The sequence below is a fragment of the Acinonyx jubatus genome, chromosome D1 (genome assembly GCF_027475565.1).
Source record: "Acinonyx jubatus isolate Ajub_Pintada_27869175 chromosome D1, VMU_Ajub_asm_v1.0, whole genome shotgun sequence".
Classification (NCBI taxonomy): Eukaryota; Metazoa; Chordata; class Mammalia; order Carnivora; family Felidae; genus Acinonyx; species Acinonyx jubatus.
The window spans coordinates 69507789-69531443 of NC_069390.1; the positions used below are offsets into that span (position 1 = coordinate 69507789).

Here is a 23655-nt window from a genome sequence, read left to right on the forward strand (position 1 = left end):
GATTCAATATTTGAGGCTTTAGTATACAATGGTGTTTAGTTTCATACTTATATAGATTTGTTCCTTGCAGAGACTATTTTACAACAGAAAAATAGGTATTAATCACTCCTCCCCTTATTTTTCCATAATTGTTTGTTTAGAACACATATATTACAATGAAATTTATTATCTACTATAGTTAATTCTAAAGGGTCCTGTTTCTCCTCCTAGGTCATGAGCTATTAATGTCCACAGTAACTTACTGGTATAGGAAGCATGTTATGTGGTACGTGAAGTGGGAATCCTTTCATTAGCTAAAGATAATGAACTGAAAAAAAATGTATAAATATTTATTACTTTTTTCTGCTGCTCTGCTAAATCTTAATTGCTTTTGTATAGATATAATTAGCACCGTAATTCTAAATGTTCTCCCGTGACAGCATTCACCACTATTTTTACATCAAACATATTATTGAACTCTTCCTATGTAACCCATTAACATCATGTCTGAAACTAAAGAAAACCCCATCAGATACATACATAGGAAGAAATGTACATAAGGCATGCCTCTAATGTGGTGTGAATATTTTCACAAATTTACAAGAATTTATACATTCAAATGCATGGTTTTTTTTCATTTAATGTGAACCACTCAGAAGACTTTATGTTTAGTTTAATGATGCTGCCATTGCACAAAATACTTTTGTAACTATTCTCTCGGAATAGAAAATTGGATTCTGATTAGAGTGTTATAATCACTGAATCTTATAATTGGATAAGTTCTTAGAGTTTCCAAAAACGGATGTGCATCACAATCACTTGCAGAATCTACAAAAATACAACTCAAGGGCCTAACTTAGGGGATTTTTAATCAGTACATTTGGGATAAGACAAAATAATCTTATTTTGAATAAGCAAGCTCAATGATTATACAACTGATCGTTGGTCCTTGGTTGGCAGCCCAACCATAGACTATTAATGCAGTGTGTGATTTCTCATCCAGTGTGTGAATGTCTTACATGATAATTCTAAGATGTGATCACCCTAACCCTACCTATGACTTTCCATAAACTATATTGTCTCAGGGCCAGGATTAGGGGTGGAGGAAGATAGATTAGAAAAACCATAGGTCAGGATGACAGGTGGAGGTTGGAGGTGAATAAACTGGTTAGAAGGATATCACAAGAGGACAGTCATGGGATATAGGGCAAAAACTAAGTCATTGTACTCAAGGAAACACTGGGCTGGTAAAGACATTTTAGACCTAGCATTGAAAAAGATTATGAGGCAGACAGAAGAGTCAGGAGAGAGGCTTTTAACCAAGTTGACAGAAATGCTATTAACTAAGATGAGGGCTGCGGGAAGAAAATAGTCACATTTTATGAGGATGATATCTAGTTCCAATTTGGACATGTTGTGTTTGAAATGTCTATGAGTTACTGAGAAGGTAGAAGCAGAGGTATATAAGAAATATCAGGGTGGAAGTTATAGCTTTAGAAATCATCTGTTTACAGGTGGAAATAAGAGACATGGAAATAAAGGCAATTAATGAGGAAACACATAGATATTGATGAGAGCAAAGCCTAGAAGTCTGGCATAACACCAATACTAAGGAATGGCATACGAAGAACATATGTCAGGAAGACATAAGGTAGACCAGCTGAAAGGAAAGAAGTGTATCAGAAGTCAAAGGAAAGTGGTCAATTGGATGGCCCACCACACCCTTCTCTAACAATATAATTCAAGTTTTCTTTTTTAAAAAGCCTTTACAGGGGGATCACACAAAGCTTTGAGCTTCATGTTTGCAGTTACCTCTTCTGGGGATATATCTTTCTCTTATATCTTTCCCCTTTTACTACTGTTAGATCTACAGTATTTATTTGAACAAGGTTGTATCCTTCCATTGCTATATTCCTATCATGGAACATATTCTTCCAAATCTCAGAATAATGCTAATTCTGTTATGAGATAAATTAAAATTCTCATTGATTACTACCTCTTCTGTGTGCATTGGTTTACAAACATCTGAATGCCCTGTTATTTTTCCTAAATCTTTCTTTATTTCCTTCTTAGAATTACTGGGCATTTTTTCCATTGATTTTTTTTAAGTCCCTCTTTCCTTTTTTGTATAATGGTAAGTTACTGGAAGTAGTCTTAGTGTACTGGTCAGTTACTACATACTAGCAGGATATATAAAGTTTAACTAAGAATGTATCTATCTATCTATCTATCTATCTATCTATCTATCTATCTATCTGTTTTACTATAAATTTAATCAATTTAGCATATGTTATGTTTTAGATTAAAGAATCTTGATCATGTCAATGAAGTTCCCTCCTGGCAAGCATATTAGAGTTTCATACAGGATGCACAACATTGCAGTCCTTTCTAGAAATGCAGATGATAAATACACTAGAAAACCCAAACCTATTTTCTGATAACATCTATTTAAGTAGCTATCTACTTCTCACTGTCCTCCTCTTTCATGATTGATTCTTATTCTGTGGTTCTCTAGTATAATCTATCCTTGCATAGCTTGAAGTGATATATATTGAAAATACAAGAGGCTTTCTTTTTAAAGGTAGAGTGGACTGCCAAAACTGTATTATCCACATTTCGTCTTGTGATTCCAGGAATGTGCTTTCCATACCTCTAGTGGGAGAATGGATACTCCACTGATTTCCTGAACACTTAAAAACAATATGACTGCTTAGCAATAACTAGTACACATGCTTATTTTGTGGGGCATTAGTCCTATAGGATTAATATTCCTGTAGTTAATAATTCCTAGACTATTACATTTTCAAATCCCATTCCAGGTGTCTGTTTATGCAGAAGGAATGAATAGTCAAAGAACCTGGGATGGATTGCTGATATTCTATAAGTAAGCTAGGGAGGAACTCCTTAACAAGCTCCATATATTTTTTATTTTTATTTTAAATTATTTTTTTTAATTAAAAAAAATAATTATTTATTTTTGAGACAGAGAGAGACAGAGCATGAATGGGGGAGGGTCAGAGAGAGAGGGAGACACAGATTCTGAAAGAGGCTCCAGGCTCTGAGCTGCCAACACAGAGCCCAACACAGGGCTCAAACTCACAGACCATGAGATCATGACCTGAGCCGAAGTCAGACACTTAACTGCCTGAGCCACCCAGGTGCCCCAACAAGCTCCATATTTTTGGAGGAAAGGAAGTTACTGAGAATCTCTGAGAATCAAATGGATGTGTGCTCAGCTGCTGGTCAGGCCATTTCAGGTATACAAAACTGATATGGGGCTGTTGTAGGACTATCCTTTGATACACGAGCTATAGATCTACCCAGAGTACAAGGTGTTGACTGGTGACGAGTATCATGCTTATTTCAGTCTGTTCCATCCATAGACCATTTGTCTGTCTTTACTCCTTTCTTTACTTGCCTAGATTTTGATTTCTAGGATGTTGATCTGATGATCTGAGATACCAGAAGAATGTAGACAGAATTCTTTCTGCATTGTTCATATTCCTGACCTTTTGAGATATAGATTAGATAGGTATAGATATAGATATAGATATAGATATAGATTTATTTATTTATCACTTCCATGGTTTAGAAAAATTAGAAGTAGTACGCATGTGTGTGTGTGTACGTTATATTTAGGTACTTCATTTTTCTTTGTAGCACTTACTATAATGTCATCTATCTTGTGTGTATGTGTATGAGAGAGAGAGAGAGAGAGAGAGAGATTATATTGTTAAGGTTTATCCTCCTCCTTTGATATAACACTCTGAGGTTAGGGAATTTGTCTTGTTTGCTCACAAATGGATCCCTGGTACAGTGCCTTATTCATATGGTTAACATAGCAATTCAGAAATTAATATATTTACCATGTAATGAAAGTTTATAATTTTCATCCTGGTGTATGGATCAAGTCATTTTCGCAAACCTTTGTTGTTGCCTTTAAAAAGTCCCAAGTTACAGACTCTTGGTTTCCATTATAGATAGAAGTCTAAATTCAGTGCATTACACCTGAATTTTAGAGTAAAGATTCTGGTAACCAGAGAGAGTGAAACTAAGTATGTCAAGAGCTTACTTCTGCCTAGAGGTGACTTGTTTCACATTTGAAATATTCCTGGTACTAACTTGGCAATGATAAATGCTTTATGATTGATGAATTAATCCAACTATGAGTAACTCACTGGATCTGAGAATCATGGGTGGAGGAAAGAGAAAGGCAGTATACAGAAGTCATTCATTAATAAGTGCCATCTAACTATAAAGTTCAGATTCACTCTTCTCAAGAAGGCTGTTAATTGTAACATGTTTTACTTTAGGCCAGAAAAGTTCTCAGTGAGGAAGGCTTACTCTAGAGTTGATTGATTTTTACTATTATAATCATGAAACAAAGCATACCATGATTACTCCCTGAAATAAAAATTTAGTCTGTATCCAAAATATTAGGTAAGTTATATCTGAAACTGCCTCAATAGGAAGCCACCCCATTCCTGTTTATGCCAGCATTACAAAAAGGAGGAAATTGGCTTTTATTGAGTGCCTACTATATGTCAGGTGTTCTCTTAGATATTTTAGTAATCTTCATAATAATCAATAAGGTAGGCATTATTAATTCTATTTTATAATAGAATCATATAAAGTTTAATAAACTAACTTTTTTGGGATAAAAATCCTGTGGGATTTCTAATTGATTAATGGATGCTATATTAGGAGAGGGAAACTGATCAAGTGCCTCTTTGAAAGGGGTCTTAAGGCTACTTAGTAGGAAGGAGAATCATGATCAACAGTGTCAGCCCATGAGCAAGGAGGGGCTGGTGGTGGCATACATATTTGATATTTGTTATCCTCACAAAAGCCCCTGCCTTCTTCTGAGAAATATCATGGGTTCAAATTCATTGGCAATGTTCTCATCCTGGCACACATGTCCTACACTGCTGGACCAGAGACACTGATTTTTAAGTTGTTGCTTTTGCGTCCCTAAAGCTTTCTAGTGTAGAAATTTTTTTGAATGGCCACCAAATCCCCAAGGATTGATTGTGAGATATTTCTAACATTGCCACATTGGGGACTCACAGCTATCCATTTATTATTGGATCCAGCCTATATCATGCCTTTCATGGTTTATTGAATATTTTTGTTTTAGATTCCCTTAATAAAGTCCGCTCAGAGAGCTGACAACTCAGGGCTATAGCTTTTATTTAGTTTTTATTTTTGTTCTTTTATATTGGTTGTATTTAATAGGGGAGTTTGAAATTGTATGCAAAGATTTATTTCATAATTAAAGCATAAAGGATGATTTAATGATACTGCAGAGTACTAAGGGGAAGGATTATCATAGATGCACATTTGTAGGGAACAGCTTTGAAAAATATGACTTCCGGTCATACTGCGGATGAACAAGAGAGGAAAAACATAGTGTATGAATTTAAATAGTAAAATGTGCTGATTAGAATACTTTGCTCCATTTTTACCTTTCCCCTCTCCCTTTTTACTAGCTAACTCCTCCTGACTCTTTCATTTGACAGATCCTCTGAGGATGGCTTTTCTGATTTCTTGACCCCAAAGGGCAGATTCCTCTCAGGCGGACAACCTCTTGGGCCTGTGTCTATCACAGCACTTCCGCATTTTTTTTTTTTTTTGCACATAGTAGCACAACTATCATGCTCATAGTGAGTTTGCGTGTCTATTTTACCTGGTAGACTGTGAGAAATTTGAGAGCAGGATACTGCACCTTTGCTTTTGTACTGTGCTTGGCACACAATAGGGAGTTAAACAGGTTGAATGAATGTGTGATTACATTAAAGAAGAAGAGGGACACAGAAGACTGAAACTGGACCACTTTCTTAACACCATACACAAAAATAAACTCAAAATGGATGAAAGACCAAAATGTGATACAGAAAACTATCAAAGTCCTAGAGGAGAACACAGGCAGCAACCTCTTTGACCTTGGCTGAAGCAACTTCTCACTAGACCACATCTCTAGAGGCAAGGGAAACAAAAGCAAAAATGAACTACTGAAAATTCATGAAGATAAAAAGCTTCTGCACAGTGAAGGAAACAATCAACCAAACTAAAAGGCAGCCTATGGAATAGGAGAAGATATCTGCAAATGACATATCTGATGGGTTAGTATCCAAAATCTATAAATAACTTATCAAACTCAGCACCCAAAAAACAAACAACCCAGTTAAGAAATGGGCAGAAGAGGGCCAGACACATGGAAAGATGCTCAACATCACTCATCGTCAGGGAAATACAAGTCAAAACCATAATGAGATACCGCTTCACACTTCTCAGAAGGGCTAAAATTAACAACACAGGAAAGAACAGATTCTGGCAAGGACCAGAGGAAGGGGAACTTTCTTATGCTGTTGGTGGGAATGCAAACTGATGCAGGCAGTGTGGAAAACACTATGGAGGTTCCTCAAAAAGTTAAAAATAGAACTACCTTGTGGTCCAGCAATTACACGACTAGGTATTTACCAAAAGAATACAAAAATACTGATTCAACGGGGCAGATGCACCCTGATGTTTATAGCATTATTATCAACAATAGCCTAATTATGGAAATAGTCCAAATGCTCACTGACTCTTGAATGGATGAAGAAGGTATGTTATACACACACACAAACACACACAGGAATATTACACAGTCATCAAAAATAATGAAATTTTGCCATTTGCAATGACATGGATTGAGCTATAGTACATTATGCTAAGAGAAATAAGTCAGATAAAGACAAATACCATATGATTTCACTCATATGTGGAATTTAAGAAACAAAACAGATGAACATAGGGGAAGGGAAAAAAGAGGGAGGCAAACCATAACAGACTCAGCTATAGAGAATAATCTGAGGGTTGCTGGAGGGGAGATGGGTGTGGATGGGTTAAATGGGTGGTGGGCATTAAGGAGGGCACTGCTGTGATGAGCTCTGGGTGTTGTTTGTCAATGATGAATCACTAAATTCTCCTGAAACCAATATTACACTATATGCTAACTAACTAGAATTTAAATAAAAATTTGAAAAAATTTAAAAAATAAAAAAAGAGGGACAATTGAAGAATCGGGAGACATGCACTTTATTTTCAACTTACATACAACTATTTCCTGTGAATGTGAGACTTTTACTCAATTTAAGTCTCAATTTTTCTACCCATGAAACAGAAATGATACAGAATTCCAATCCTTTCTCTTGCCTATAGTGAGAGCTTTAATCTAGAGAAATTCTTGTAGAGGAATTCATGTATGAGAAATTAAAGACTGATTACCTGAAAAGCATCAGTGAAGCAATTTATAAGGACTGAGTCCACAAAATGCTTAAAAGTATTTTTGTGTTTGGGGTGCCTGGGTAGGTCAATCAGTTAAGTGTCTGACTTTGGCTCAGGTCATGATCTCACAGTTCATGAGTTCCAGTCCTGCATTGGGTTCTGTACTTATAGTTCAGGGCCTGCTTTGGACTCGGTGTCTCCCTCTCTCTCTGTCCCTCCCCTGTTTGTACTCTCTCTCTCTCAAAAATAAATAAACATTTAAAAAAACCCTACTTTTTTGTGTTTTCCTAGAATAAAACATTAAAGTCATCCCTTTAAAACCAATAGACTATTAATAAAGTTATACATATATATTATCAGCTGTTATGAGTGTTTTACAATTCATTTATATTTATTTCTATTAATTTTCTGGCTTCCCAGGCCCTTTCCTCTGGTTTTAGTCAGACTCTTATGATTTTTTTTTTTTTTGCAAATAATATGCATACTGGAAGGCATTTTCCTCCTGTATGGCTGGTCTTCCATCAAATTGTTCAGAGGCTTTCTGATTTTATGACAGAAGTTTTGCTGGTCCCACAGTATTCCTTCTGTGTTCCCATAGGCCCTGTCACATGGTCTTGATTATTATTATTATTATTATTATTATTATTATTATTTTTGCCTTGGAGATATGTGAGAAATGTTCTAAGGCCTGGACTTATTTTATATTCCCTAAGGCTGGTTGCAAAATTACATGTATACTCTGCCTTGGATTTTGCCCATCGTTTCTCTTCCCAAGCCTACTAATTCCTGAATTTTAAGAGTCATAATATTGTATTTCTTTTTCTTCAAGATTTTATTTAAATTCAAGTTAGTTAAAATATAGTGTAGTATTAGTTTCAGGGGTAGAATTTAGTGATTCATCACTTACATATAATACGTAGTGTTCATCCCAGCAAGTGCCCTCTTTAATGCCTCTTGTCCATTTAGTCCATCCCCCCACCCAACATCCAATGCTTCTCTAGCAACCCTGTTTGTTCTCTGTATTTAAGAGTCTCTTATGGTTTGCCTCCCTCTCTGTTTTTATCTTATTTTATTTTTCCTTCTCTTCTCCTATGCTCATTGTAAGTATTTATTTTTTTTTTCAAACACTTTTTTTTAATGTTTATTTATTTTTGAGAGAGAGACTGAGCATGAGTGGGGGAGGAGCAGGAGAGAGACACAGAATCCGAAGCAGGCTCTAAGCCCTGAGCTGTCAGCACAGAGCTGGACACGGGGCTCGAACCCACAAACCGTGAGATCACGACCTGAGCCAAAGTCGGACGCTTAACCGACTGAGCCACCCAGGTGCCCTTCATTGTAAGTATTTCTTAATTGAGTCACCGGCATATATGTTATTAACTAAAATGCTCATGTTTCCTATAAAAAGAAAATATAGGAACAGAGATTGTTGGGGCCAGATGAATGCCTTGTCCTACCATCAAGGAGATTAAAGATGTTCACCTAGCACAACTACAGCATGCCACTCACTTCTCCGTTCAGTGCATATTATTGAGCACCCACTCCATTCAAGGCACTTGGCCTGTGCCACGATGACACAAAGACAGTCATTTATTCCTTTAAACCAGTGTCTTGGTCAAACACTCGGGATCTGTGACTCTACTCTTTAGGCACTGTGCCGAGCACTATATACATATCTTCTTTAATACCCCACACTCTACTAGGTAGGCACCATTATTTCATGCATTTTTAATTAAGACAAGTAAGGTAGGATTGGAGCTGGAGAGCATTTGAAGTGAAAGGAACCACAGGAGGAGAAAAACAGATGTGGCAAAAAGAGGAAGAAATGTAAAGAAACGGGTGAAATGCAGAAGTCAGGTGTGCAGAGCCATATCTCTACAGCCTCATAACAGAGCATCATAAGAGAATTATAATATTTCTGGCAATTACTGCTGAGAGTTCAAATGAGAAGTCAGTAAAAGCTTTAGGAGGGAAGATCATAATCCCTTCCTGCCTCCATCTCAGGGGTTAGAATGAGGACCATATAAAATAACATGTGACTTGAAGAGTGGCATGATAATTATGAAGTGAGAAAAGGAGGAAAAAGAGTATATGCATAAAATAGTAGTGACTCAACATCTGCTAAATTGCCTGTGTGTTTTATTAGATTGTCCTATGTTCTTCTGGGGAAAAGCCAGGCCCATTTCATCTTTCTAGCCTGTTTATATATACACAGCCCCAAGTAAATGGTATTATATTGCCTTAAATTGTTTGTAAGTACAAGGCAGCACATATGCTCTCTAAATTTTTCACTTGACTTAATGTGATTTTTAAGAGGTAGCAAGATAGGAGACATTTATCTGTTTCATATTACTCATATAATATACCAATGCTTTATGAAGCATTTTCCAAGTGGGCTAGGTAATGTAGTGGTAGTCACTGTGTTATAATGTTTTATGTTGTTGGGGGGAAATGTGATAATTTATTTTGGGTAAGCTATATTTATCAAAAACTTAAATCAATGAAACCACATGATTTTCTTCAGTCTGGTTATATCAGAGTGGTTTTTGACCAAGATGACATTGTTTTTAGCCACAAATTTATCATTGTGAAGAAGAATGCAATGCACATTTTTCATTGCATGGTTTTTGGCAAGATGAAAACTGGCTTATGTTCTCTTTGAGACTTATTTTGAGAAGTTCCTTTGAGAGAGGGCCTTTTAGCAATTTTATTTCTCCTGGCACAAATAGTGTTACATTTATAAATACTCCAACTTTTTGACTTATTTGGTGGGATAAACATATTTATCAGTTAATGAAAATTAAGAATTTGGAAGAGTAAGAAGGCATTTTACAATTTTTTGATGTATGAGCCCTGGAATTTCATTAAAAAAAAATCATTGTTCTTTTCAGCATGAACTAAAACAGCTTCATCAAACTCATTATTTGAAAAGGACAACTGCACAAAATTTTTCATTACATTTTAGAGATCCTTTCAGAAAGGATCCAGTGATTCATGCTCATTTCCATATTGCCTACAGCATCGTATCAAAGAAAAAGCAAAAGTTTTATAAGGGCTTTTACAGTAAGGCTTGAACCTTATTTCTGTTACTTTACTGTGCTTTACAAGCACAGATATTTTACATTTTCAACCTCGGTTTTCTCTAAAATGGAGATAATGATTCCAACCTTTTTGGAGGATAAGGGAGATTAGCTGGCAGAACACAAAATTCCTATTAAAATGGGTGTCAGTTACTCAACACATGGGGATTTGTTTCCTTTCTTCTATTCTGTAATTGGTTTATTCAGCAAATATTTCTTGAGTATCTATTATGTTCTAGGAGCTTCATATTCCAAAGTGAACATAGCATGCAAGAAAAAAGAAACCCTACTCTTTAGCTTAATAGTCCAACTGGGGATACTGACAATATGCATATGATCAATAAAAATAAATTAATACATAAACAAAATAATAGAATAAAATGTTATATGTGAATGTAGAAAATCAGAGGTAGAAAAGGGTAAGGAGGGATAGATAACTGGTAGTATTAAACAAGTTGCTCAGGGTAGACATTTGGATAAGGACTTGGAGGAAGGAAGGATAATACTTTGGGTGTTGGGGGTGGAATATTCCAGGCAGAGAGAACAACTAGAACAATGACCCTAGGATAAGAGCCTTTTAGGTGATTTGACAGAAGAAAAAAAGGACTAATGTGTTAGGGGAAGGGGAGGTGAAGTGAAGGGGAAGGTACTCCAGAGATATAACAAAGGGCCAGATTACATAGAACATAAATTTGTAAGGACTTTGACTTTGAATGAGATAGGAAACCATTGCATGTTCTTAGACAGTGGAGTAGCATGATCTGGCTTACTTTTCAAAAAGGTTTCTCTGTTTAGGGTATTAAGAAGTGGCTGTAGGTAGGGGCAAGGGTAGAATCAGGAATACTACTTAGGAGGTATTTCAATAGTAAAGGTAATTAATGATGATTTCTAGGACAAGGGATCTTACAGTGGAGGTAGTGAGAAGTGGTAGAATTCTGTAATTGAAGAGTCAGTGGAATTTCCTCATTGATTGATTACCGGACATGAGAGGACTCAAAAGATGATTCCAAAGTTATTGGCTTGAGCTACTAAAAGAATGGATTTGCCATCAGGTAAAATATAGAATGCTAAGGGACAGAGCAGCCTTGGGTATGAGGAAGATAAAGACCTGGATTGCATCTGTGGAAATGTAGAGTTTGGGATATCTATTAGACATTCAAATAAATATGTCTGGTAGGCAGTTGAATATTCAAGTGTGGAGACTAGATGAGAAGTTGGGACTATATATTTAAATTCAGAAATTTCTTCAGTGTATAACTGAGAATAATAACATTAGACTGGGTAAGATTACCAATGAAGCAAATATAGATAGAAAAGACTGAGCCCTGGGACAGTCCAAAACGCTAAGCTTAGTTTTATTTCAAACACATAGCTGGATATAAATGTAAAAATGCTGAAGGCGACAGATGCTAGATCCCTTTGGGGAGGATTAAAACATATTTTTTCCTCTTGTGATTGAGAAAAATAGAAGTGGATAATGATGCCTTCAATGAAACCAGAAAACTTTTGATTACTGAGAGTGATTAAAAAAAAAAAAAAAGATGCTCTCTCCCTCTCTCTGCCCCTTCCCTGCATGTACTCTCTTTCTCAAAATAAATAAAAAACTTGCTATATAAAAAAAGGTGGGGGCTGGGTGGCTCAGTCAGTTAAGTGTCTGACTCTTGATTTCCGCTCAGGTCATGATCTCACATTTCATGAGTCTGAGCCCTGTCTCGGGTTCTGTGCTGATAGTGCAGAGCCTGCTTGAGACTCTCTTTCCCTCTTCCTCTTCCCCTTTCCTGCTTACTCTCTCTGTGTCTCAAAATAAACAAATAAACTTTACAAATGCTATAAAAAAAGATGGCAAATGCCTTTTAGTTATGGCTCATGACTACTTTTCTGGGGTTTTCAGATCACCATTAACCCACTGTAATCCATTCATTTAGAATCAGAAGGCCTAAGAAGAAAATCTGAGTAACCTTAAAGGAAATGCTTATAATAGTTATAACAGTTAGTTCAATGGCTATTCTGTGCCATTCACTGGGCTAGATAGTCATTGATTTAAAGGATCTTACTTTCAAATGTGGAAGACACCCCATAGAGAGAGATTAGAACCTTTTCCATATTTTACATTCATTCAACTTCAATCAATCAATCTATGTCTGTATTATTTTCTCATCACTATATCTTTTAAAATTTTATTAATACTAGACTGATAGTATAATTGAACTGTTAACAGGTACTGAACTACTTGCATACTATTTAATTTCTCCAATAATTCTTTGAACTAATTACTACTATTGCCTCCATTTTATGTAAGCTCATTTTAGAAGCTCAGAGAAGGAAATTTGCGTAAAGTCACACAACGAATCACTGATGGAGTATAGATTTGAACATGGATATGTCTGACTCCAAAGCCTTTTGATTTAAACCACTATGCTGTTGACAGAAAATAGAGATGAATTGTTGCAGACATGTCATGCACACAGCCAAAATTCTCATCTGTATTTTTTTATACTACATTTGTCATAAATTCACCTTCCGTAGTTTGTACTGGTGTTTATGTAGCAAACTTAAGGAAAATCTAGAAGGTGCTTAGAGATCTGGCAATTGCATTGTTAAACAAAGTAGTTTCTTTCTTTTACCTCTGGTCACCATTATGATGTTTGGTCTTTAGAAAAGGATAGTCCCCATAATATCAGCTTTGTAAGAAGGGCAAATGTGAAATAGCGCTTTACTCTTTCCTGAATAGCTTTGTTATTTTGGAAAAAGTATTTTCAGACACATTCCTCAGATATGATATGTTGTAACATTACTTAGAGTCTTTTTCTTCTGCTTGAAAATTCCACTCCATTTTACCTGGTTAACTTCTCATTTCACATGCATTAACTCCATTTCCTTCCAGAAGGTACTACAGAACTGGCTAATTTTCTCTTCTCAGTGTTCCTGTAGTAATCACTGCATACTCTCATCCTAACACTTTCCTTCGTCCTTTGTTCCTTTCCTTTGTTTATTCATCCATTCCTTTATTTCCTCTTCTTTTTTTTAAGTTTATTTATTTATTTTGAATGAGAGAGAAAGTGCAATTTGGGGAGGAGCAGAGACAGATGAGAGAGAGAGAATCCCAAGCAGGTTCTGTGCTGTCAGCACAGAGCCTGATGTGGGGCTCAAACTCAGGAACCATGAGATTATGACCAGAGCTCAAGTTGGATGCTTAACCAACTGAGCCACCCAGGCACTCCTCCTCTTCTTTCTTTTATTCTTTTCATTGGACAAACATTAAATCAGTTTCTACTATATGCTTGGCATATTTAATATATTAAATTGAAATTGCCTCTTTATTTGTATATTTGTCTGCCCAGGCCCTGGGATACTTGAGGGTGGGAATTGTATCTCCATGATCACTGTGTTCAGTGCCCAATGCTATGTTTGAACCTTGTTAGAACTATTTGCTCATGAGTACTATCCTCTGTGCCGCCAGTGAACCTGCCATATGGTTCATTTATGGCATGTATCATATGTTATACTCTTAATGCAATTATTTAAGTCAGCCCTCTTCTGTTATGGACATGTGATTCTATATAAACGGAAAGTCAGACACCTTCCATTTACATCTCTATCAGTAGAACTTAGCACAAGTTGACAACAGTATAAAAACTTGATAAAAGAACTTTTGCTGAATGAATGATAGAATAATCAGCTTGTATAACATATATTCCTATTCAAATTTTTCTCTAACCCAGAAGCCAAGAAAACCTGTTCCATTTTTAATATTAACAGAAACTATTTATTACAATTGTAGTGATAAAAATAAACATATTTCTCATCTAAACTCATAACAAATCTACCCTAAAGAATCAGAAGCAAATAATATTCAATACATGGCAATAATTTTTTACCCCTTTCCTCATCTAGATTGAATTGTAATAAATAGGCAGCACATTTTAAATGAAAATATCAGAGTGACTTGGAGATAAATAACATATGACCGGCTTGAAAGCTGAATTTTTTTTCTTTTCTATGGTTTTCTGGAAAAAAAACAAAAAACAAAAAAAACAAAAACAGGACTCCAAAACGTGATTGTGGAGAAGGGAAGGTGGTAGGGCATAATACGGTACAATCACAGTACTTAGGCTTGATTTTCCACTAGTTTGGTCAATTAGTCACTAGTTTGAGCAGTTTACAGAATCTTCCTGGGTCTTAATTAATTCAATTATAAAATAATAATATCTACCTCATAGGATTCAAAAGGATAATGCCTAAGGTAGTTATAATTTTTGGTAATGAAAATCAATCCTCCCTATGATTTTTTTAATGTACTTATTTATTAAAAGGCAAAGAAAAGGGGTGCCTGGGTAGCTAAGTCGATTAAACATTAGACTCTTGATTTCAGCTCAGGTCATGGTCTCGTGGTTCATGGGATTGAGCCCCACATCAGGCTCTGTGCTGACAGCACAGAACCTGCTTGGGATTCTCTGTCTCTCTCTCTCTCTGTCCCTTCCCCACTCTCTCTCTCTCTCAAAAATAAATTTTTAAAAAAGGCAAAAAAAAAAAACCTCCCAAGAAAAGTGGGACAAACTGAGGAACACAAATGAAGTAATTATTTGTAAGAAGAAAGTATCTGAAATGCTGGAGTTATAAAACTTGTCAGTGTTTTGTCCCCTTGGAGCTCATCCTCCAATCCCTCCCAGGTTCCCACCAACTCCCTTTTGTTTGACTCTGTTCTCTTTTTCTCCCTTAATGAATATACAAAGGTTTCAACCTCCAAAGCAATTAGGTAACTGAGGGAACCAAAGAAACTTCCCAGAGAATGTTCCTATTGACATTAAAATGCTGATAGGCACTGCCTTCCTTCTATTTTACAGCTTTGCCTTTAAAATGAATAAAATACATTTCTTTATAAGTGAAAAGCAGGAATTCATTCTAACTTCCTGTCATAAAGCTTCTCACTGAGTTACTTTTTGAAAGTCATGTTGTTTTTGCTTTTTCCTTTCAGTTGGGTTTGTTGGAAGTTTGCCAGAGTTGGCAAACCCACCTGAAAGGGTTTCTGTGGCTTGGGCTTTAGACTAAGGAGCCAAAGATCTGCTACTTTTAACCTAACCCAAATTCTTTGAGAGAAAACAAATTAAAGATTCTTTCTAGGACAGTTTTTGCATATATCTGGTGGGGAATGGTGTGCAATGAAGAAATTGTCTTGGCAGAGGCTGTTAGGGAATTCTCTGAACACTGAACCCAAATTGTTGCCTTCCACTATTCCCCTCAGCCCCCCTTACTTGCTCCAGCCAGATTATACTTTAGTTACTGTCCTCTCTCAGGGAAACAATTACCTTCTCTTTTTGATTTTAATTCCTAATCAGATCTCTTCGTTGCTCTTTATTCCCACTACATCATCATAGTCCAAAAGGCAAATAGATTCACATTGTGATCTGCAAAATTTCATTGCTGTGGTTTTCTCTTACCACCTTTTAAAATCCCAATTCTAATCTGTATTTTTAAATTGTATCTTTCAGTACTCAGTATTTAAATAGCTCAACTAGTATGAAGTGTCTTAAGTTATAAAGATTGTAAACATGCAGGGAATTACAGAGCAAACATAAAAAAAAATCTAGATTTGGCAAACAGTGATATTTCGTCATGATTGTTTCAAATCAAACACACACAGCTTACAGATAAAATTGAAACCTCTTTCCTAACTCCCACCAAACTCCCTCCCTTCTATCTCTGCAGATTAAACCACTACTCTGAAATCACTACCCTTCCTGTTCATGCTTTTAAGCATATTCACTCTCTACATTGCTATTTGTATAATATTCATAAAACAGCCCACCCTGTTTGCATTTCCTTTCTTATTCAGTTTTTGGATATTCCTGGAGGTGATAATTGCCTTGTTTGAAACTATTCTTTCCACTAGAATGTAAACATCATAAGGGCAGGGAATTTTGTTTTGGTCATGGGAATATTTTCAGCCCTTAGAACATTGCCTGGGACAGAGGAAGTGCTAGGTATATATTTGTTGAACAAAGGACTAAATGATTAAATAATGGTTTTTAAATTCCATTAGAATAAACTTCAAAATATTTCCCATGACTTGCAAAGCCCTCCAAGGGTTGATCTTGGCCTCGCTTGTCTGTCTTATTCCCTCCACCCCATACTCTGGGTTGTCCTCAGTTCCTGTATTCTATGTCCCAAACACTCTTCTCCTCATTTCAGTTTGGCCAATGTCCACCTTTACTTTAATTCTTGCATGTACTCTGTCCACTGGGGCAAATTTTCATCTCATCTAAGTTGCTTCCACTGATTCAGGTTCTTATGGCATTCTGGTCCTCCCTGTTGTTAACACTCAACATCTTATTATTCTCTGTCAATATTTAGGATGATAATCTCTTTGAGGGCAGGGATCCCATTTATCCTTTTCACTGCTAACATAGATAAGAGTGCTAGACAGAGAATAACTACTTTGTTCTCAATGGATTAGGGACACTGTCTATGTTGTGCCCTCATCCTCCAGTTTTAAATCTAAATTTTATTTTAGTCTTCCTGGTTTTCATGCCAAATTCTCTTTCTCTGTCTTCCTAATTCCTAGTTCCTGGTTCCTGATAATTTATGATAGCTATTAAGAAGATAGATAGCTTAAAATTTATTTTAATGGCTTTATTGATGGAAATGTGTGCTCATAACATAATTCAATATTATATGCATACACATATATGTGTGTATGTGTGTGTATGAAGAAGTAACCCATAGTCCCAGCGCTCACATACATGTTTTCCTAACAGTGAGTAACCTTCATTTCAGACATCTTTCCATGAATATATACATATATACAAATATATGCCTGAATATATAGACATTAATGTCAGTTGTTTGCCACATCTAGTTTGTTTGTTTGTTTTCTAAATAATCATTCAGTTGTTAGTAGGCTCAAATCTCTTAACCACACTAACAGTCTTACAGGATTGTGTTGGGATTAACTAAATTAACATTTGTAAAATGTTTCAAACAGTTCTCCTTTCACACATATAGAAAGCATAATGTGTTAGTTGCTATCCATTATCACCATGAGGGTACTGACCCAAAGGTGACCTGAGCTGTCATAGGCTGAAGTAGGGTAACTAAGTGGGTAGAAGAAAGAATTAAAATACTCCCTGAAGCTAGCCCCAAGCTTCTCTGTGGCAGCTTTGGAAGAGCTGAAGTCATCAGAGCAGTCTTCTGGCTAGAGAGCAGCCCCAAGCGATCTGTTACTTTGAATCAGGGTCAGTGAGATAGGGTTGCAAACAGCTATAGGCTCCTTGGGAAAATTCTGTAGATCTCAATTAAAGGTTAAACTTCACATAATATCAATGTGGAGACCTTTCTAAGTTTGGCATTTATTCCCCCTACCTTCTTCTCCTCTACCCTCACATACACACAAACTCACATGTATGCATATAGCCAGAGGAAAAACATTTCATTCTTCTGCTTGAAAACCTCCACTGTCCCTCCACTGATTTTTTAAAAATTTTTTTAAATCTGTATTTAACTTTTGAAAGAGAGAGAGAGAGAGAGAGAGAGAGAGAGAGAGAATGAGCGGGGGAGGGGCAGAGAGAGAGGGAGACACAGAATCCAAAGCAGGCTCCAAGCTCTGAGCTGTCAGCATAGAGCCTGATGCAGGGCTGGAACTCACAAACCGCAAGATCATGACCTGAGCTGAAGTCGGACACTAAACCGACTGAGCCACCCAGGAGACCCTGTCCCTCCACTGTTTACAGGAAAAAGTTCAAACTCCTTAGTTAATAGCTATTTTCACAGGATGACCCTAATACCTGCTTTCATTTTCATTTGTTACACTCCCCATAATTTTCCTGCAGGTTGACATACATTGACTGAGTGCCTGCTCTGTGCCAGGCATTCTGTTACATGCTGGGAATGGTAATACGATTGAGATACAGTTATGTCCTTGAGAAACTAATGATTCAGTAGAAGAGGCAGATAAGGAGAAAGACCATTAAAATCCAATTTGAAAACTGATGTAAAGAGGGAAGCAGAATTTGTTTTAGAAATACAGAATAGGGGGCTTATCAGTCTAAGTACATCAAGAAAGATTTCATAGAGGTGACATCTGAACAGAATAAGGAAGGGTGAGTAGGAGTTACTCAAGTAAAGGAGGAGGAGTAAGTACCTTCCAGGCAGAGAAGATAACACATGTATGGGCATGGAAGAATAAAATGGCATTGTATGTAGACAAATATTTAAACAGCCCTTGATACTAGAAGGCAAAATCATAAAGATTTGTAAAGTGGTACTGATTGAAACTAGAAAGATTATAAGAGGGTGGGGAAGAGAGGGAATTCTGAATGCCATGTTGAAAAACTTGGAATAGGGGCGCCTGGATGGCGCAGTCGGTTAAGCGTCCGACTTCAGCCAGGTCACGATCTCGCGGTCCGTGAGTTCGAGCCCCGCGTCAGGCTCTGGCTGATGGCTCAGAGCCTGGAGCCTGTTTCCGATTCTGTGTCTCCCTCTCTCTCTGCCCCTCCCCCGTTCATGCTCTGTCTCTCTCTGTCCCAAAGAAAATAAATAAACGTTGAAAAAAAAAATTAAAAAAAAAAAAGAAAAAAAAAAGAAAAACTTGGAATATATCCTGTAGAGATATGAAAACACTGGTAAGTGTTGAGCAATGAAGTAAATGGGACAAATCTGTACTTTGGATACATTATCCAGCAGCAAGATGAAAAGCAGACTTAGAGGCATGTGGCATACATTTGGGAGAAGTGAAATCAACTGGGAAATTACTGCAAGGGTCAAGTGTGAAATCTGAGAACCTAATCAAGGGAAGAGTTGTACAAATGGAGAAGAAAGGAGGGAATAAGAATATTTAGCAACTCAAATAGCTGGGCTTGACCAGTGACTGGATATGCGTGGCCTGGCATAGAGAAGAGTCTAGGATGGCTCCCTTGGTTTTGCTCACCATCTAGGAGAATGGTGGTACCATTAAAAGCCTTGATCTGGCACACTCTAATATGATCTTCTTCACTTTTTAAAAAGTGAGCTGAAAATTATGCCTCATGATTAAGCTTTCTGGAATTCTCCCATCTTAAGTATGCCCTCCTTCATTCTTCCATAATACTTTGTTTATTCCTTATCTACCTGCAGCAGTTAGTATACTGTGTTGTTACTATTTACATATTTTTCTTCCACTAGATTATAAGTTTACTGAAAACTTAGATTGCATTTTGAATTTTAGTTCTTACTACATTTTCTGGCTCAAACTAAGGAGTTTGTTAAATTAATTCAGACTTCATTTGTTAAATTAATTAAGTCATACTTGAAAATCTCAAATTTTATGTCAAATGGATCTTGTCTTAAACCAAACTACTGGTCTTTATCAAAGAATGCATTTATTTCTTCAGTTTTCAAAGCAGAAAATTTGGTTCCCTTACTTAGTATCTTGTTTAGTCCAAGACACCAAGAACTCTTGCCTGCAATGGCAACATGCTGTAACCACCCAACCTGTGTCCCTTCTCCTGCTTTCCATCCCCCTCCAAATCATTCTCCTGCACAGCTACTAGAATTATATTTTTGAAAATATACATTCAATCATATTGGGCTTTCTTCTTCTGCTATACTCCATGAAATGGTTTCTCATTATACTTTATATCAAACATTCAAATCCTGAACATGTGCTATGAGGTTATACATGATCTAGTTCCTGCTACCTTTCTGATTTTCCCATTTGTTTCCACATAGGCAGACCTTAGGTGTGCTTTTCCCTTAGACAGAAATGCCCTTTTCACCATTCTTGGCTAGCTATTTCTATTTGTTACTCAGGCCTCAACTAATGTCCATTTCTTCAAAGAGAACTTTTATAACTACAAATTTAAATTGTATCTTCCCTAATATTTTCATTTTTATTCTAGCTCTTTTACTTTATATTAAACACAATTTGTGTGTGTGTGTGTGTGTGTGTGTGTGTGTGTGTGTGTGTGTGTGCTGTAGCTCATTCATTCAACTACGTTTATTGCAGGCTTTATGTTTAGCACTGAGTTGGCTCTAGGGATACCAGGATGTATGAGTTATCAGAAAGTTCAATGTCTAATGGTGAAAACAGGACTCAAGTGCTATCAGAAGGCACTTGGATGTTATATTAAATCAGATTTTTTTTTTTACTTTTTAAGAAAAGAGAAGTCTTCTATCACTGACAATCACTGAAACAAAGCCTTAATGTAAGCTGGTCTCAAAAGGCCCAGGATCACAGGATTTTTAGAACCAGGCTTTTGGAATTGCTAATATAACTATCATGGCTAATCTCTCATCCTGTGAGGGATGGAGCCTAACAGTGATGATTTTATAATCTTCTAGCCTCTAGGAGTTTGATACTAAATCTGTGTTAATTGTCAAATCACTAGATGATCTGACATCCCACATAGTGGGCCCTCTGCCTAGACTGTTTGTCTCTTATTTTCCTTGAAGACCTACTCCTATAGGTCCTTTCCTCATATTCCATGTCCACAAATCTGTGCCCTTTAATAATATTGTAATCATATTTTTACCTTTTGCTTCCCATATTAACTTCTTTAAGATAGAGTTTGCATCATTATTTCTATATCTTTATTTCAATGGTGGGCAAACAGGCATGTAATAAATTTTTATTGCATAATTGGAAGGAAGGATGAAAGGTATTATATTCTGTTTTTACATTGGAAAAATTAGGAATAGCCATGAACTATAATCTTGAGAACACAATGACATATTCCTTAACATTTTTGGAGGAAAAAAAACCCCAAACCCAAACAACACAAAAGTCAAACAAAGAAAGCAAACAAGCAACAATAACAAAAACAAAAAAACAAGTAGAGATAAGTTTTACCCTGTGCCAACATTGTTTTAAAACTCATTTGTTGGAGCTTCCTGGTTTAGAAGGAAAATTACTAAGAGTAGCAAAGTTTGAGACCAACTTCCACCCAACTCTGTGCTGTTTTTCTCTTGGATATGTCATATGTTTTAGTCTTTTATTGGCTAACAGCTCTCTCTCTCCACCTCAAATAGATGGTTAACTGGGACCCTGCCTAGGACCTTCTGAGACTCTTCTGAGGATGGGCTGAAAATGTCCAGTAGAAAACCTAGGAATTCTGATCTACTTTGGGGGTGTGAGCAGGAATATTGACCAATCTCTCCCTGAGATATAAAGATTTTTGAGATTAGCCCATGCATTGGGAAGGCTTCTGTCCCTAAGGGAATTCTTTGTCATGTGAACAATACCACCAAGATGAGAAATACTTGAGATGTGACCTCCTCCATGTGTATATCCTTTTTCAGTTAATTTTTGAAGCGTGTATCCATGCTGACATTGTGATATGTATACCTGTAAGGTCATCAGTGGGCCACGACCCCAGCTGGCACGCCTTGCAGGTGTATTCATCAAAGACATATTCATTCTCTTTACAGGGTGTACAGGTCCAACAACAGCTGACTTCTCCCTTCCGGATCACCTAAGGTAAATATTTAAAGTTTTGATTATTTTTTTGTATAGATGAAAATCCAGCAATCTGTTATTCAAATATGCTGCTTTGCAAAGCAGAAATGGCTTTAACATAAATTATTTCAAATGTTATCAAATAGGTAGTGTGTTTATTAATATTCTCATTTTATAATCACAGAAACTGAAGCTGAGTTTAAGCAATTAGTCCCACATCATAAAATTGGTTGGTGACAGGGTTTAGAATTAAATTAAATACAAGTCTTTGAACTGAGAACAAACTGAGGGTTGATGGGGGGGTGGGAGGGAGGGGAGGGTGGGTGATGGGTATTGAGGAGGGCACCTTTTGGGATGAGCACTGGGTGTTGTATGGAAACCAGTTTGACAATAAACTTCATATATTGAAAAAAATAAATACAAGTCTTTGGGTACTTAGCTTTAGATATCTATATTTAATGAAACGTCTGTGTTTGTACTTATATATAAATACACACTCATTTACACTTGTATGTATATAACTGAATTTTCCCCAGAGTCTTCTGTTTTCCCTCAAATTAAAAACTTTTGCTCTCTAAATTTATCTTGGCTCCTTCCATCAGTTGAATAATTGTTAGCAAGAAACATTGTATACCTGCTAAAGTTCAAAAGTCTACTTATATGATAAAAAAATCCTCAGGAATTCCTATTGAATTAAGAGACTCAACATGAATTTTTTTTCTGGAGTTCATCTCTTGGTCTCTATTTCTAATGAAAATCTGGTTCAATAATTCACAGCCCATTCCTTCCTATTCTAGTAGCTTTGATTTGCTTGGGATGATGGTGGATAAGGTCATTGAGACTATTATATACCTCTTCATCTGTTTGATTTTTTTAAGGCAATGGAAAATAATTGAAATAATTTAACAGTTGAAGGAGTCCCAGATGTTATTCTTTAGAAATGGATGTCTTTTATTTTTTTTCCACCACTGGTGCATGAATAGCCTCTGTGGAATAGAGACAGCATTCATTAAACATTCTTATAAATAATTAAAACTGTGATTAATAACCAGCAATAACCAGACACAGCAATGATTACACTGCATATTCCTTGTCCTCCATGCTGACTCTATTAATGACCTTCAATAGTAACAGTGTCTAGATATCTGTAGCCATATACAATTGTAAGCTGGCACTTCTTATATATTTCCTATCCCTTTTGCCGACTCTTGACACTGCCACCACACAAGTAGAGAATGACAGAAGGGTCTGAATGGTCCCTTCCTTAAAATAAACAGATAAGTAAGACAGCGTTGCTAATTAGACCTGCTTAATCTACCTAAAGTAGTCTTCATAATAATACTGACTAATGGCTATTTTCTGCATGCCATATACTGTTATCTCACTAAAACATTAGAGTAGCTCTGTAATAAGATGGTTGGTTTTATTTTATTCTTTTTTTTTAAGGGGAGAAAACGGAAGTGTGGTGAGCTTAGATAACACATATGGGCAAATGAAGGATCAAACAATGCCTGTTGGACTTCAAGACTCATGTTCATAAATGTTGGGCCTTATTGGTCTATATAGAGTTCAGGGGGTGGGAAGATGGGTTAAATAGGTGATAGGGATTAAGGAGTGCACTTGTGGGTGATGTGCACCTGGAGAGGTATGGAATTGTTGAATCACTATGTTGCATACCTGAAACTAATATGCTCACTAACTGCAATTAAAATAAAAACGTAAAAACAATAGAGTTCATGATATTTTGAAAGATGCAGTGCAAGAGTCCTGGACTTGAGAATCAAGAGGCACCAGGGTTCTGGTCTTACTTATAGCCAGTAAATAGTTGTGTAGCTTTGAACAGTTCCACAGCTGATTGACTGACTTCTTCAAACCAAGACCAGTGCTTTACATGTAATATCT

General features: G+C 36.4%; 1 protein-coding gene across 1 annotated transcript in view; it reads right to left on the minus strand.

The window, feature by feature from the left end:
• Positions 1-23655, minus strand: part of GRM5 (glutamate metabotropic receptor 5) — a 513530-nt gene that overhangs the window by 60155 nt on the left and 429720 nt on the right. The window contains 1 exon segment of the mRNA XM_027040000.2: positions 21643-21769. Coding sequence (XP_026895801.2) covers positions 21643-21769 — 127 coding nt within the window.